General features: G+C 32.8%; 1 protein-coding gene across 1 annotated transcript; it reads right to left on the bottom strand.

The window, feature by feature from the left end:
- Nucleotides 1-217: 217 nt before the first annotated feature.
- On the bottom strand, nucleotides 218-11,659 carry LOC119613204 (DNA polymerase zeta catalytic subunit-like; the record flags this gene model as incomplete). The annotated part of the gene is given in 18 exon segments (XM_037969149.1): nucleotides 218-331; nucleotides 382-949; nucleotides 1,003-1,221; nucleotides 1,289-1,623; nucleotides 3,800-4,279; nucleotides 4,337-4,881; nucleotides 4,884-5,558; nucleotides 5,606-5,964; nucleotides 6,018-6,857; nucleotides 7,575-7,685; nucleotides 7,744-7,801; nucleotides 7,861-8,289; nucleotides 8,356-8,469; nucleotides 8,534-8,812; nucleotides 8,815-9,046; nucleotides 10,581-11,067; nucleotides 11,122-11,351; nucleotides 11,416-11,659. Coding segments are annotated over 18 exon segments (6,195 nt in total), but the record flags the coding sequence as incomplete, so codon positions are not given.
- Between the last annotated feature and the right edge of the window lie 4,399 nt (nucleotides 11,660-16,058).

Genomic DNA, 16,058 nt, shown 5'->3' with positions numbered 1-16,058 from the left:
CAAGTTCAGTTCAAGTTCAGTTCAAGTTCAGTTCAAGTTCAGTTCAAGTTCAGTTCAAGTTCAGTTCAAGTTCAGTTCAAGTTCAGTTCAGTTCAGTTCAAGTTCAGTTCAAGCTCAGTTCAAGTTCAGTTCAAGTTCAGTTCTAGTTCCAGTTCAGTTCTAGTTCAGTTCTAGTTCAGTTCTAGTTCAGTTCTAGTTCATTTAAAGAATAATTTACCTTAGCTACCATTGGACAGCCATCTCTTCTAACAGTTTCAATACCTTTAGCTTCATAAACGGGTTCCTTTTGATCGGGGGTCTCATACATATAACCGACATAACGTTTTTTGGTCTGCAAATAAAGTTTTTTAGCTTTAACTTTGATTAATGTTAAAGCCATACCTGTAATATGCAGGGCTGGTAGACTTTTTCCAGTTTCAATTTAACCGGATGAGGATTTTGTTTTGTTACAGCCTCAGCAATTTCCTCGCCAATGCGAAATGCTTCATCACGATTACGTCCCGGCACTAAAACAAACATGGAATCGGTGTCACCGTAAACTCTAACATTCCATTTATCATTGACTTCCACCATTTTAATGGCACGCTCTAGAGTTTCACGGCCCTTCGAAACTACACTATCACCTACTTCTACAGCTGGCATACGACCACTAAAATTGGCAGCTGTATAACCATAAGTAACATTAGCCATTAGTTTCAGACCCAATTGACGTGAGTGTAAAATACGTTGTAAGGCTGAATTAGATTTATGTAGTTTCATGGATTGTTTAACCATTTGACGGGTATCGAGGATTTCTGTTAGCATACGCGGTAATATACCTTCACGCACCGCTGATTTGACAAACACCACGCCACAAGGTGAAATGGTGATGAGATCACGATCCACTAATTTACGCAACATAGCCGGAGAAACACGCAATTGTGAGGCACCAAACTCAAATGGTGTCGATCTAGTAATTAAGATATGTCATAATTTTATCAAAATATCTTGCATAATACTCACTGTCCCAAATGTTCTACCCTTCCTAGACAGGTGGAGAAACAATAGTTGTAGGCTATTATCATGCTAGGATATAAACTTTGAAAATCTAAAACTATTAAAGGATCAGCATAAAAGCGAGATTGAGGTTCCATAATTAAAGCCAAATATTCGGGAGCTCTCATATGGGCACGCTGCTGGACGCTAGGCGATAATGGTACCAAATTTTTAGGTTTAGCAATTCTAGAAGTATAAAAAAACTTGATAACACATATTCTTCCCTTTTATTTTTCTTTAAAATTCCCTTTACCTTAACATCATACTTTCCACCCGAAATTGTGATCCTCTCGACAGAACTTCATAGAATTGTATACCTATCAGTTTAGCCATTTCACTTGTACGTCCTATTAAATCAAGCTGATCTAATAGGGCCAATGTACCTCGTACTCTTTCCAAATAATATTCTATGACAATCCAACGTGAACAGGGTGAAGAAAACCATTCGGTTAAATTGCGATAACTATGCCAGGGACAACGTTTGTGCATGATATGATACATAACATTTTCGAAGGTGTAGGAGGTCAAGGCAATTTCCGAACGTAACAGACGCCAGACATCTAGTAAAATGCGACCACAAAGTTTCATCTAGGTAATAGTTAGGGAGAATTATTAACGTATATACGTTTAAAACTATAGCTCTGGAAATTTGAGGGAGTCCTAATAGGAACTAAGAATCAGCTAATGAAGAAATTTTCAAAAATAAAGCATATAATTGAGCCAATAATACTGTATCTTTGGATGATCCAAAACATCTACATTTTCGGTTTCTCTAATTTTAGTAACGTGTTATTATTTCGTACTTTAAACAGTATGAGCCGATCTTCTTTAAGAATTCCAAATCAAAACATTTTTCTAAAGACTCATTGGCTCAAATATTTTCATCATTTAACCGACAAGACAAGGTCTTGGTTAGGCGCAGTATTTCATAACCTTCTTGGACATCAGTATTTATATTATCGAGACGACTCACCACTGTAACTTGAGACTTGCAAAAAACACACTCTATACACAGCAATTTGCTCAAGTACTAAAGATAACTAATCTCTGCTATTGTAGTCAAAGTATACTGTGATGATTGCACTGATAACCATACTACTATACCCTCTATTGAATCGGCACCATCAAGTAGAACATGGAATCCCATTCAATTAATAAGCGTTAACTAGAAAATTCCCTACCAATGAAGAAGCACATACTGAAAACGGAAGAGAGATATTCCCTAACCGATTCAATTCCTATTATTTGAGCGTTTAGCCACTTCACTCAATGTTAAGATGGTAACATAACGAAAGGATTTACCTGGTTTCCGTGTCACCAGATTGGAAAAGGCACTCTGGTCTGACGAGAATGACCGGAAACCCCATATATATAGAGCGACCGAATAATAGCCATTACATCAGCAATCCATGAACATTTGGAAAACCAGTCTCTCGGCATTTGAACCAATTCGCTATCAAACTCTATTTATCTGATCAATGAAACGTTCAAATGGAACGGAATTATTTTTTTAAATCTGTCCAGTTGGGATTAGGTACTATTCACTACATCTATATTCTACACTCTCTAAATCTTTGTGATCACTACACTTTTCTCTCTACTCTCCTGTATATACATTTATGTTTTTTCTCATTTCATTATCTTATTCTCCTTCAGGCATTACCAATAGACCTTCTGAACCCAATTAAAGTTGTAATCTACAGTATTACAGTGGTTTGATAAACCTAAAAACTTTCATAAAGAATGATGAATGATTGTGTTTCAGTTTACCAATACCACTATTTTTAACCTAACCTGTGTGTAGATATTTAGATGATTATTTATTGAGCTCCTAGAGAGAGAGATAAAGCAAAATGAAGTGTTGTTTGCAAATTACACTGATAGAAATTGTTGAAATTTTATGAGAAAGTTGCAGTATCTTTCCGTCAACTGATTGAATTTGAGAGGTCTCTTCGTTATCAGCAGTTGCGGAGTCATTCGAAGTTCTTCTTCTTACCACACTGACGCGACACCTAACAGTGTCTAATCTACAGGAGACATTCTAATGCTGAAACTTTGAAAGTTTGGATTTGAGGAGGAAGATGCAGAACCTTTCCGCCCATTGATCAAACATGGGAAAACAATCTGTTTATTAGTCGCTCGAGGCTGTTCTCCTTACCACAATGACGCAACACCTAATAGTGGCTCATCAAAATAGGCTGAGATTTGAGTTTATGAGAAAGATGCAGAAACTTTCCTCTGATTGACTAAACATGAAAAATCAATCTGTTTTCAATAGTCACGAAGACACTCGTGGCTCTTATCTTAACCAAATCGATGCGACACCTAACAGTGGTTCATCTACAGGAGCTGATTTTCTTAAAGAGAGTATATATGGGAGCTAGGGTAATGTGGAGAGTATAGTTGTATGGGATCTTCGTCTTGGGATTAATAGAAACGTATGGGTCATGTCTAATCACATTTTTTAATAATTGGGACCTGCAGTTTGATTATAAAGTTTGCATGAATGGGCGGACATAGGTAATTCGAATTGGAAAATGATTCTGAAACGATTGGTATTCTTTAAGGTGGGCGTATGACTAGTAGTTCTATGCTTTATATACATACATCAGCATAAACCCACTTCACTATAGTGGTGTATGATTTAAATATTTATTATAATGATTCTTGGGGTTACACATAAAATTCACATAAATTTTTAACTTTCGCGTTTAACTAGAGTACTTTAAAGCTTTGAAAAAATATTGAAATGTTTTCCACTTACCTCTACATCCAAATCCGTAAACGACTCTCGATCTTCATCCACAAATTCTCTAACTTTCTGTGTTGGAACTCTTGACAATAAAGGTGCAATATTCAAACACAAATACTTGGCACGTTCAATAACAAAACCCCAAGAAGACATTTCTATTTCATAGCCAGCATAAATGTCAGGATCCCAACGTGAACATAAACCCAATAGAGCTTCCAAAGCCTCAACTTCAGTTTGAACAATGGTCACTTCAATATCATTATCAATGCCATGAATACGACCCTCCTTAGCAACAATATCACGAGAATCATGTACCATTATATAGCCACAAGCTTTGCGGGGTAATTTTTTATCGACATCAATATGATCGTTGGGTATACTATTTTCTATGGCATAAAATAGGCAACGTATTTCGTCCATTTCAGGATTGGGAAATAAATCATCACGTGTGGCCACAAACACTTCCAAGGTGACAATGGTAAGATAATTGAACTAGAGTAAAGAGTGAACTTAAGGGTTATTTCTAAAGCAAAGTGTTGAAAAATTTACCTCTACATCTGCCTTGGCCTGTTGCAGGTTCTCCAAAGCCACTTTAAAACCAAAAGTATTATTCAAAGTGGAATTCTCTGAAAAGCCACCAATGGTAACATCGGCTTCCTTTAACTGCTGCATAAAAGAGGAACGTTCCAATTCCGCCAGAGCAGTTTCACTACTAACACTAGTTTCACTATTTTGAGAATTGGCTATAACACTGCCTTGACTATCCTTTATAGCTTCTAACTCCTGTGAGCTTTCTTTAGATGCTTCCTTTTCGAAAGCCTCCTTAAGTTGTTTATTTAGAGCAACACGCCGAAAAATTCTATAATTTTTACGTTTTCTTAGGGAACTATCCAGTTTTAAGGGTACTTTTTCCAAATTCCTAGTAACAGGTGTAAAACTTTTCTTAACATCTGCTTTGCTGTAATGTTCATTTCCGGTTGGTGTTCCTGGTGTTAGAGGCGTTAGCGTTAGACTTCTGGAAGAACAGTCCAAACTATTATCACCATCATCACTGTCTGCTTCGCCTGCATCGCCAGCATTCAACATCATAGTTACTTTTGTCGTCGTACTTTAATTGGACTGTCTTCTTCCAGGTTTTTCACTTTCATGTCTTCCACTTCTTCTCCTTTAGTTTTTAACAACTCCCTAGCTTTCAGCCATAGTTTAACTTCTTGTCTAGTGGGAGCATTTATTTGGGGAGTTATAATAACCGATTTTTGATTGGCAAAATATTCACGTATACGTTGTGGATTACGATATTTATTTAACATTTCTACTCCCCCTAGTTTTATTAGTTGTTGACGTCTCCAGGAGGTTAAACCTTTGACGTCTGTACCCAATATACTTTGGAATTCTTCTACATCATTTAGTTTATTACCCGGTATTTGGAGTACGGTGAAACCAAGTTCCTTATGCTTGGTGATATCATCGGGATTACTGTAGAACGGTTGTTGGAAATCATATTCTGGTAGTTGAAACTTACGACAACCTTTCAGCACTTCTTCCCGGCTGGGAGGTAAATCTAGGGGAGTTAAAACTATATTCGTTTCTGATGTTATTAGGGAATGATTACTCGAAGAAGACGATATAGTTATATAGCTTTCCAATTGTAAGGAATTGGATCTAGAGGTTGTTTTTGATTGGGCTTGTAATACTGGACTAGAATTCTGGGTAAATATTACTGGACTTTGTAGACTTATTGATTTACTACCCAACCTTTTAAATTTGGGATCTTATCAGTTTCTTGTGGTGGAGTTTCAGTGATTTCCTCATCTGAACATTGTTTATTTGGAGACTTAGAAAGAATATCAAATAAAGGAGTTTCGAAGATTTCTTCATCTGAACTTTCTTTGATTTGGGATTCAGGGAAAATGTCTAACGATGGAGTTTTTGTAAGATTTTCAGTAGTGGCTTCTAGATTTTGTGAAATCGTGCTGTTCCGAGTTTCTATATTGCGATTGGTTGTGTCATCTTTATCTTCCTTTTGAGATTTATACTTAATTTCAATTGATGACGGTTTTGGATGGTTGGTTTCCGGTACAGCTTTTGAAGTTGCAGATGATTGGAAATGCAACTTTAGAGCACTGCTTAAATCTTCTAATTTAGTAGAAATTTGCTGATCATTTGTTAGATCAGAACTTTTTGAATTATCTTCTCTAGATTCTACACTTTCTAAAGCTTTAGGTTTTACCACTTGGTTGGAATTTTCTTTAATTCCATATCACACTTTAAGCCATCGTTTACATTTCCTAAAGTTTCGACATAGCTTTCTCCGGATTTCGTATTAACTGTTCTATTTTTACTTTCCTGCTCTTCTGATTCTGTTAGTTTCTTGAGTCTCACTTTACATTTTTTCAATTTTAAATGATTTTCCTCCTCAATTTCATTAGGTTTGCGTTCATCTGTTGCACAATCAAATTTTGATGAATTAACTAATGAGCTAGTACTAGATCTAGTTATTTTTCTACGTTTTGCCGAATTGGCTGCTATAAAACTACGCCTTAATCTCTTTAAATTTGGTGTTTTACGTAAATTTTTCATGGCTACTTCACCCTCATTACCAGAGTCAACAATTTCTTCATCTGTTTCCTTATTAGAGTCAATTTCTTTCACTATTTCCAAGTTATTTGCAACAGTTTCTTTTAATTCATCTTCTAAGTTATTTGGTACATCCACCGCCAAGTCCGGCTTTTTGGTGAATTTCCTAGTTACTTTCAAACATCTTTTGTTTACAGTTTTTGTCGGGTTTTCCCCTTCTAAACTAATTGGTTGTTTGGCTTTTGTATTGCTTATTACAGCGACTGGAATATGTGATTCTTTCTTCTTTTTTAAAATTTCCTTTTTCTTTATATCATCTTGGATATTTTCACTTTCCTCGGGGGTATCTTGTGCGTCGTCCCCAATTTCATTATCCTTATTATCCAAACTATAAACTTTAAGTAATTTTGCATTTGTTCGTCGGGGTGTTAAGGCACATGTGACATGAGTTTTATCTAAATTAACTAATCTTTTGGAACGTCTTCGATTGGAACTGAAATAATATTTCAAGATTTAATAAATGGGAGTTTATAACTTTATATAAATTTTACTTTTAACAAAATTTATTAATTAATTAATATTAACTTATACTAAACTAAAACTATGAATGTAAGTGCTAGTGCAATATCTGACAAGTTTTCATCAGTTAGATTATCCACAGACGTCTCTACGATTCTCGTTAAATGCAGTCGTATTCGAGTTTTAAAGTTGGGATGACTCCTTGGGAGATTTTCCATGTGGAATATATCTTGTAAGCTCTCCTCTTATATACAATGGTTATTACTGATATTCTTCGGGAAATGATGAATTTGTGTGATATGAAGATGGGATTTCTCCTTCGGTGACATACTAGGAAGAATATATCATATAAGTTACACACTTATATACTAAGATCATGACAGACATGTTTTGGGGGAAGATCGACTTGTGTGCTAATAAAGTTAAGATGATTTCCTCTAGGGATAGACAACTAGGAAAAGTTGTATTGTCATATTGTTATGTTACATGACTGGTCTGCATTTCCATATTTGGATTAAGCACAGCTCAATCCTTTAGAAGAAACTTTAGTCTCTGGGTTTCGTTGGCAAGTGGAGCAGAAGATTACTCTAACATTTTTTCTTTTCATTTTAATTTTTCCAACATTTTTTTCTTTTTATTTCGTTTTAATTTTTCAATTGTAATTATATAAAATAACTGAAAAAAAACTTACCTGGTACTTTCGGCTACAGCAGTAACCTGATCCTCCACATCTGTATCGACCGATATGCTTTTGCGGCGCATATCAGACAAAGCTAATTTTTTGCGTAAAGATAACATTGGCCTAAAAACAACACAAAATATTAATATTTTAACATTTCTATACATACTAGAAAGCATACAAACTGTTTCGTTCTCCCGAGGACTGTTTCAAAGGTGTAGTGTCATTAACAGCTTTGGCTTAAAATAAAGAAAATTTGATTAATATTTATATTTGCCAATAATATCTAATAACATACTTTTACCCGTAGAACGATCAATAGAAACTAAAGGTAAAGCAGCATATTTATGTCCAGTTTTAGGTGTTCTGGGAGAACGACAGGGAGAACCCATAGTTAAACGTCTATTTTTAGGAGTAGTGGGGGTATGTGGCGGCGTACCCCTATTGTTAGCTGCCACGGTTTTTGCTGCCTTTGTAGGAGTTCTTAGCAAATCATCAGCTCCATCTACTTGTGGAACATCCAATGAAGATTTTTCATTAGGCGCATGTGGTTGTTTTTGTGATTGTGTTAGTTTTAGTATTAAATCATCTAGATTTTCTAAAGCTATAGAAAAATCATGTATATTATCATCATTTTCTTGATCATCTTCAGAATCAGTGTAGGCAGAGGGTTTATGCAAAGCAGCATTTGTGGTTTCTTTATCCAATTCTTGAGGTGATAAAGCAACTAGCAATAGGAATTTAAATACAATTTATTTTAAATTCACTTAAGTTTTTACTCGTATTAACTTACAATTTTTATGCATTTGAGACATAGGCGCTAAACTACTATCTAAATCAATTTTATCTTCATTATTCTCTTCCAATTGTTGTAAGATATCTAATAATTCCATGTCTTCCTCACGTACTTTATACCAGAAATAGACAATTAAAAACATGTGAAGATATTAATAAAGCTTTCTTTTACTTACAAGTAACATTCATGGGTACATGCTCCTCCTCAGCTGCTTGATTTTGTTGTTGTGTTAAACTTAAGACCAATTCTTCATCGACTATAGTATCTTCCAGAAAAACACTTTCATCTTCGGGTATTTTTATTATTTCCTGCTCTTTTGTCTCATTTGATTTTACCATAAGACTCTGCTCAAATATACTGCTATTGCTTAAATGATTTGGTATCACTGAGGCATTAATTAAATTATCATTTTGTGTACATTCTTCAGGATAGACGGAGTTTTGTAATATCTTGTTAAATTAAATGTTCTCTTCTGCTGTTTGCTATTTAAACTTGTATTGCTGGGATTAAGAGTTATATTTGAAATAAGACTTGAATTAAGAGTTTGATTTGAAATTTGCGTTGACTCTAGTATGGAGGTTTCCATAGCTAATAGTTTACTTAATAATGCTGTACGATAGAAAATTTCACTTTCGGTTGGTTGGACATCGGGTCGTTCTTGTGTGGCTGGTATTTCAAGTCGAGGTATCTACAATGTAATGGTGGGTTAAAATGTTATTTCAAAACAGCAACTGAAGTAGAACTGGCCTAAAACTAACTAGAACTGAACTAAAGCTAAACTTAACAAGAACTGAACTGAACTAAAACTAAACTAGAACTGAACTAGAACTGAACTAGAACTGAACTAGAACTGAACTAGAACTGAACTAGAACTGAACTAGAACTGAACTAGAACTGAACTAGAACTGAACTAGAACTGAACTAGAACTGAACTAGAACTGAACTAGAACTGAACTAGAACTGAACTAGAACTGAACTAGAACTGAACTAGAACTGAACTAGAACTGAACTAGAACTGAACTAGAACTGAACTAGAACTGAACTAGAACTGAACCAGAACTGAACTAGATCTATAACTAAACTAGATCTATAACTGAACTAGATCTATAACTGAACTAGATCTATAACTGAACTAGATCTATAACTGAACTAGATCTATAACTGAACTAGAACTGAACTAGAACTGAAATAGAACTGAAATAGAACTGAACTAGAACTGAACTAGAACTGAACTAGAACTGAACAAGAACTGAACTAGAACTGAAATAGAACTGAACTAGAACTGAACTAGAACTGAAATAGAACTGAAATAGAACTGAACTAGAACTGAACTAGAACTGAACTAGAAATAAACTAGAACTGTACTAAAAATAAACTATAACTGAACTAGAAATATACTAGATCTGAACTAGAACTTAAATAGAACAGACTTAGAACTGAACAACAACTAAACTGAACTAGAACTGAACTAGAACTGAACCAGAACTGAACTAGAACTGAACTAGAAATGAACTAGAACTGAACTAGAACTGAACTAGAACTGAACTAGAACTGAACTAGAACTGAACTAGAACTCAACTAGAACTGAACTAGAACTGGACTAGAACTGAACTAGAACTGAACTAGAACTGAACTAGAACTGAACTTGAACTGAACTAGAACTGAACTAGAAATAAACTAGAACTGAACTAGAACTGAACTAGATCTATAACTGAACTAGAACTGAACTAGATCTATAACTGAACTAGAACTGAACTAGAACTGAACTAGAACTGAACTAGAACTGAACTAGAACTGAACTAGAACTGAACTAGAACTAGAACTGAACTAGAACTGAACTAGAACTGAACTAGAACTGAACTAGAACTGAACTAGAACTGAACTGAACTAGAACTAGAACTGAACTAGAACTGAACTAGAACTAGAACTGAACTAGAACTGAACTAGAACTGAACTAGAACTGAACTAGAACTGAACTAGAACTGAACTAGAACTGAACTAGAACTGAACTAGAACTGAACTAGAACTGAACTAGAACTGAACTAGAACTGAACTAGAACTGAACTAGAACTGAACTAGAACTGAACTAGAACTGAACTAGAACTGAACTAGAACTGAACAAGAACTGAACTAGAACTGAACTGACTTAGAACTGAACAATAACTAAACTGAAATAGAACTGAACCACAACTGAACTGAACTAGAACTAGAACAAATCTTACCGCATTCAATTTCTCTTCATCATCCTCTACACTTTTCGCTAGTTTTTGTCTTCTTAAACGTTCATCATTCCAGATAGATTCAATACCCGGATTTGTATGTGTTGTATTCGTTTTAGTAATCAATTGGAAACGATTCAAAATAAAATTAGAACCAATATCAATTTCCAACGTACTGCAGGATATTTTTTTAACAATATTTACATCTAGCATTTGTGTTTCCTGAAGATTCCGAAATGGAATCAACTCAGCATTATCACTGCGACGAAATTTCACAATTTCCAAAGGAATATGTAAAAAACTCATGCCATATAAATTATAATCAATCATAAATTGTAAAATATATGGAACATGAGACTCATGAGGATGAAAGTTTTTATTTAAAATAGCACCATTTTGTAGAAGATTTGCCGCTCTTCGTATAAAGCGAGGATTGAACATGTAAATTTTAAGAAATTGATGATCAGAACGATGGTAACCATAAAATGGTCTATAAAGAATTATTATTAGTTAAAATATAAGTTAAAAAGTGATAAAAACTTACATGCCCTTAACCAGTTGTATTTTAAAAACATGCTGAGCAGAGGAACTACCTTGGCTGAGCGATATATTTATGGCCTTATCCAAATTGATAGCAATTTGATAGATAGCCTTATTTAGCGACTCAAAATCCTTTTGATCATAGGGTATATAGAAATAAGGAAATACACCATGCACATGCAGGCAGGTTTTTTGTCCCTGAGCATTTGGACCAAATATGCGTATAACTGGTACCTTTTATTGAGAAAGACTGTAGTTATTGGTCCGCAAACTTTATTTTTTTACTTCTCCTACTTACCCTTTTTATTTCTTTACCACGAAATTCCGAATAACAAGCATCCAATCCTGGTACCGGCTTTTCCATATAAAAATCTGCTATAACTAAACGCAAGGAAAATATTCCTTCTGCTCCAGACATTTTATGGAATTTTATTACATGGTATTAAAGAAAATTCACACTTTTAATATAAAATTAAAGCAATTATGGCGAAATAGTTGAAAGTAAATTTTCGTTGTAATTGCGCCACACAACAATAATAAAAAAAAACTTAAACAGCTGTGAGATGTAAACAAAACAATACAATAGAGGTGATACATATTCGATAACTATTAACTACTAAATACACGAGGGTTGTAGGAATTTCAAACTAAAACTGAACCAGAACTGAACTGGAAAGGAATAGAACTAGAAATAAACTAGAACTGAATTAGAAGTGAACTAGAACTGTACTAGAACTAGAACTGAACTAGAACTGAACTAGAACTGAACTAGAACTGAACAAGAACTGAACTAGCACTGAAGAAAAACTGAACTATAACCGAACTAGAACTGAACTAGAGCTGAACTAAAACTGAACTAGAACCAAACTAGAACTGAACTAGAGCTGAACTAGAACTGAACTAAAACTAACCTAGAACCAAACTAGAATTGAACTAGATCCAAACCAGAAGTGAACTAGAACTGAACTAGAACTGAGCGGCGATGAACTAGAACTGAACTAAAACTAACTAGAACCAAACTAGAAATAAACTAGAATTGAACTAGAACTGAAATAGAACAGAAACTTAAGGTGAAGTAGAAATAAACTAGAAATGAACTAGAATAAACTAGAACTGAACTAGACCTGAACTGGAACTGAACAAGACCTGAACTAGAACTGAACCAGAACTGAACTGTATTAGTACTGAACGAGAACTAAACTAGAACTAACCTAGAATTGAAAATTCTTCTATCACTAATACTTTTATATACTTACCAACTTATTTACTTCCTTAAAAAAAAATACAAACTTTTTAGTAGTTTTTAAATTTTTTGTTTTTTTTTATTGATTTTTCTTTATTTTCTCTTAACATTTCAATAGATTTCAAATGTTTTATGAATTTTGTAATTTGAATAATTTGTTAATTTGAAATTCATATTAAAATGCTTAATTATAATTTAATTTTATTTACTTTTTTATTATAAACTTTTAGGAAAGTAAAAAAATTATTTTCTTTTTATATTTTGTAAGTGTTAATAATGAAATAAAGTTTTTAAATAAAAATTTAAAGAAGATGATGGTAAATTAAAAGTGTTGTTAACATTTATAGTAAAAACATTAGTTACGTTAAATTCAAATTTGAAATTATTTAGAGAATTATATTTTAAATAAAATTTCAATATTTTATTTAATTTGTGTTAATTGTGAGAGTATTTTGGAAAATATATTTTGTTAATTAGTTTTTAAATTATTTTTGTTTTTGAATTTTAATAATATTATGCATTAATTATGGTTTTAAATAGTGCTTAATTTATATTTTTATTTATTTTGTTTTTTAGCTTAGAAAATTTGTAAGAATTACATACTATCAATTTAAATTATTAATAAATTTTACAAAGTGCACATTTTTTTTTTATTTTCTTTATTTGTTTGTTAATATATTTATTTATGTATTTATGGTGTGAAATTTATTGTTTTTGTAATCTATTATGTTTTTTTTCTTCTTCTTTTTTAATAAAAATTAATGATTTTCTTTATTTAGATTGTTACTTTCTTAGGCGTCTAACAGGGTTTTGTTCAGATTTCTAAAAGAATCTGAATTTGTTTTTAGATTAAATGAAATTAAGAAAAAAAAACTCATAATGGTGTAAATTTATAAAACTTGAGAATTTAAAATATAATTCTTTTTTGGTATCAGCTCCTTAAATTAAAATTGTTTAATTTTTTCTGTTCTTTATTTGTAATGGAAACTTTTTGTGATGAAAATAGTTTTAAGTTTAACTAGAACTGAACTATGATTGAACTAAAACTGAACTAGAAGTGAACTAGAACTGAACTAGAACTGATCTAGAACTGAATTAGAACTGAACTAGAACTGAACTAGAACTGAACTAGAACTGAACTAAACTAGAACTGAACTAGAACTGAACTAGAACTGAACTAGAACTGAACTAAACTAGAACTGAACTAGAACTGAACTAGAACTGAACTAGAACTGAACTAGAACTGAACTAGAACTGAACTAAAACTGAACTAGAACTGAACTAGAACTGAACTAGAACTGAACTAGAACTGAACTAGAACTGAACTAGAAATGAACTAGAACTGAACTAGAAGTGAACTAGAAGTGAACTAGAACTGAACTAGAAGTGAACTAGAACTGAACTAGAACTGAACTAGAACTGAACTAGAACTGAACTAGAACTGAACTAGAACTGAACTAGAACTGAACTAGAACTGAACTAGAACTGAACTAGAACTGAACTAGAACTGAACTAGAACTGAACTAGAACTGAACTAGAACTGAACTAGAGCTGGACTAGAACTGAACTATAACTGAACAAGAACTGAACTAGAACTGAAATAGAACTGAAATAGTCTGAACTAGAACTGAACTAGAACAGAACTAGAACAGAACTAGAACAGAACTAGAACAGAACTAGAACAGAACTAGAACAGAACTAGAACAGAACTAGAACAGAACTAGAACAGAACTAGAACAGAACTAGAACAGAACTAGAACAGAACTAGAACAGAACAGAACTAGAACAGAACTAGAATAGAACTAGAACTGAACTAGAACAGAACTAGAACAGAACTAGAACAGAACTAGAACAGAACTAGAACAGAACTAGAACAGAACTAGAACAGAACTAGAACAGAACTAGAACAGAACTAGAACAGAACTAGAACAGAACTAGAACAGAACTAGAACAGAACTAGAACAGAACTAGAACAGAACTAGAACAGAACTAGAACTGAACTAGAACTGTACTAGAGCTGAACTAGAACTGAACTAGAACTGTACTAGAGCTGAACTAGAACTGAACAAGAACGGAAGTCAAATTATCACTTCATTAAAATAAATAAACATTATTAAAATAAATAAATATTAAAGTTAGTTTATGTTATTAATTAAACTTTTTTTATAGAATTTCCTTACATTTTCTTAAAAATTTGCATTTAATAGAAAATTTTAATACATTTACTTATTATTAAGTTGCATTATTATTATTAATTATTAAATTTATTTAAAAAAAAGTATTTTATTTTAAAAATAGTTATATAGAAGTCACTTTTTAACACATTTTTATAAAGAGAAATATATTTTGTTGTTAACTAATTGTTAGTAAAAATTAAAAACTTATTTAAATTTCTAAGAGAAATTAAAAATAAATTCTATTTATATGATCTCCACCTTCGATTATTGTTCATTGCAAAGATATACTGCTGTTCAAATAATTGTTTAGAAACTATCAATATATCGTAACAATGAAACATAACCTCACATAATAGAGAATTACTTCCGAGTTTTAAAGAGTTGATTTGCTTTGTTTCAATATTTTGTATTTTTGAGTTTGTTTATAAAACTGTTTGGTATTGAAACAAAGTTGTTGTATTCAAATCTTTGTAAAAATATCATAATTCTAATATCCGTCTTATCGTTTACTTACCATTTTTCTTACTTTAAATATGTCGGGTAGTAAAAGTGGTCAAAAATAGTAGGTAAACCGATTAGACCAAATTTATCTTCATAATCTTATTTTCAAAACTTTTTCGTTATACGATAGATATAGGATCTTAAAAAACGCTTATATTTTTTACATAAAAGCACTTTTAACTAGAACTGAACCAGCACATAAATGAACTAGAACTGAACTAGAACTGAGCTAGAACTGAACTAGAACTGAGCTAGAACTGAACTAGAATTGAACTGAACTAGAACTGAACTAGAACTGAACTAGAATTGAACTAGAACTGAACTAGAATTGAACTAGAACTAAACTAGAACTGAACTAGGACTGAACTCGAACTGAACTAGAACTGAACTAGAACTGAACTAGAACTGAACTAGAACTGAACTAGAACTGAACTAGAACTGAACTAGAACTGAACTAGAACTGAACTAGAACTGAACTAGAACTGATCTAGAACTGAACTAGAACTAGAACTGAACTAGAACTGAACTAGAACTGAACTAGAACTGAACTAGAACTGAACTAGAACTGAACTAGAACTGAACTAGAACTGAACTAAACTAGAACTGAACTAGAACTGAACTAAACTAGAACTGAACTAGAACTGAACTAGAACTGAACTAAAACTGAACTAGAACTGAACTAGAACTGAACTAAAACTGAACTAGAACTGAACTAGAACTGAACTAGAACTAACTGAACTAGAACTGAACTAGAACTGAACTAGAACTGAACTAGAACTGAACTAGAACTGAACTAGAACTGAACTAGAACTGAACTAGAACTGAACTAGAACTGAACTAGAACTGAACTAGAACTGAACTAGAACTGAACTAGAAATGAACTAGAACTGAACTAGAACTGAACTAGAACTGAACTAAACTAGAACTGAACTAAACTAGAACTGAACTAAACTAGAACTGAACTAGAACTGAACTAGAACTGAACTAGAACTGAACTAGAACTGAACTAAACTAGAACTG

This window comes from Lucilia sericata, unplaced genomic scaffold (assembly GCF_015586225.1).
Source record: "Lucilia sericata isolate MDLA Ls3-8-SP2 unplaced genomic scaffold, ASM1558622v1 Contig002011F_arrow, whole genome shotgun sequence".
Lineage (NCBI taxonomy): Eukaryota > Metazoa > Arthropoda > Insecta > Diptera > Calliphoridae > Lucilia > Lucilia sericata.
The sequence above is the reverse complement of the archived record's forward strand: the minus strand, read 5'-3'. Positions and strand labels throughout refer to the sequence as shown.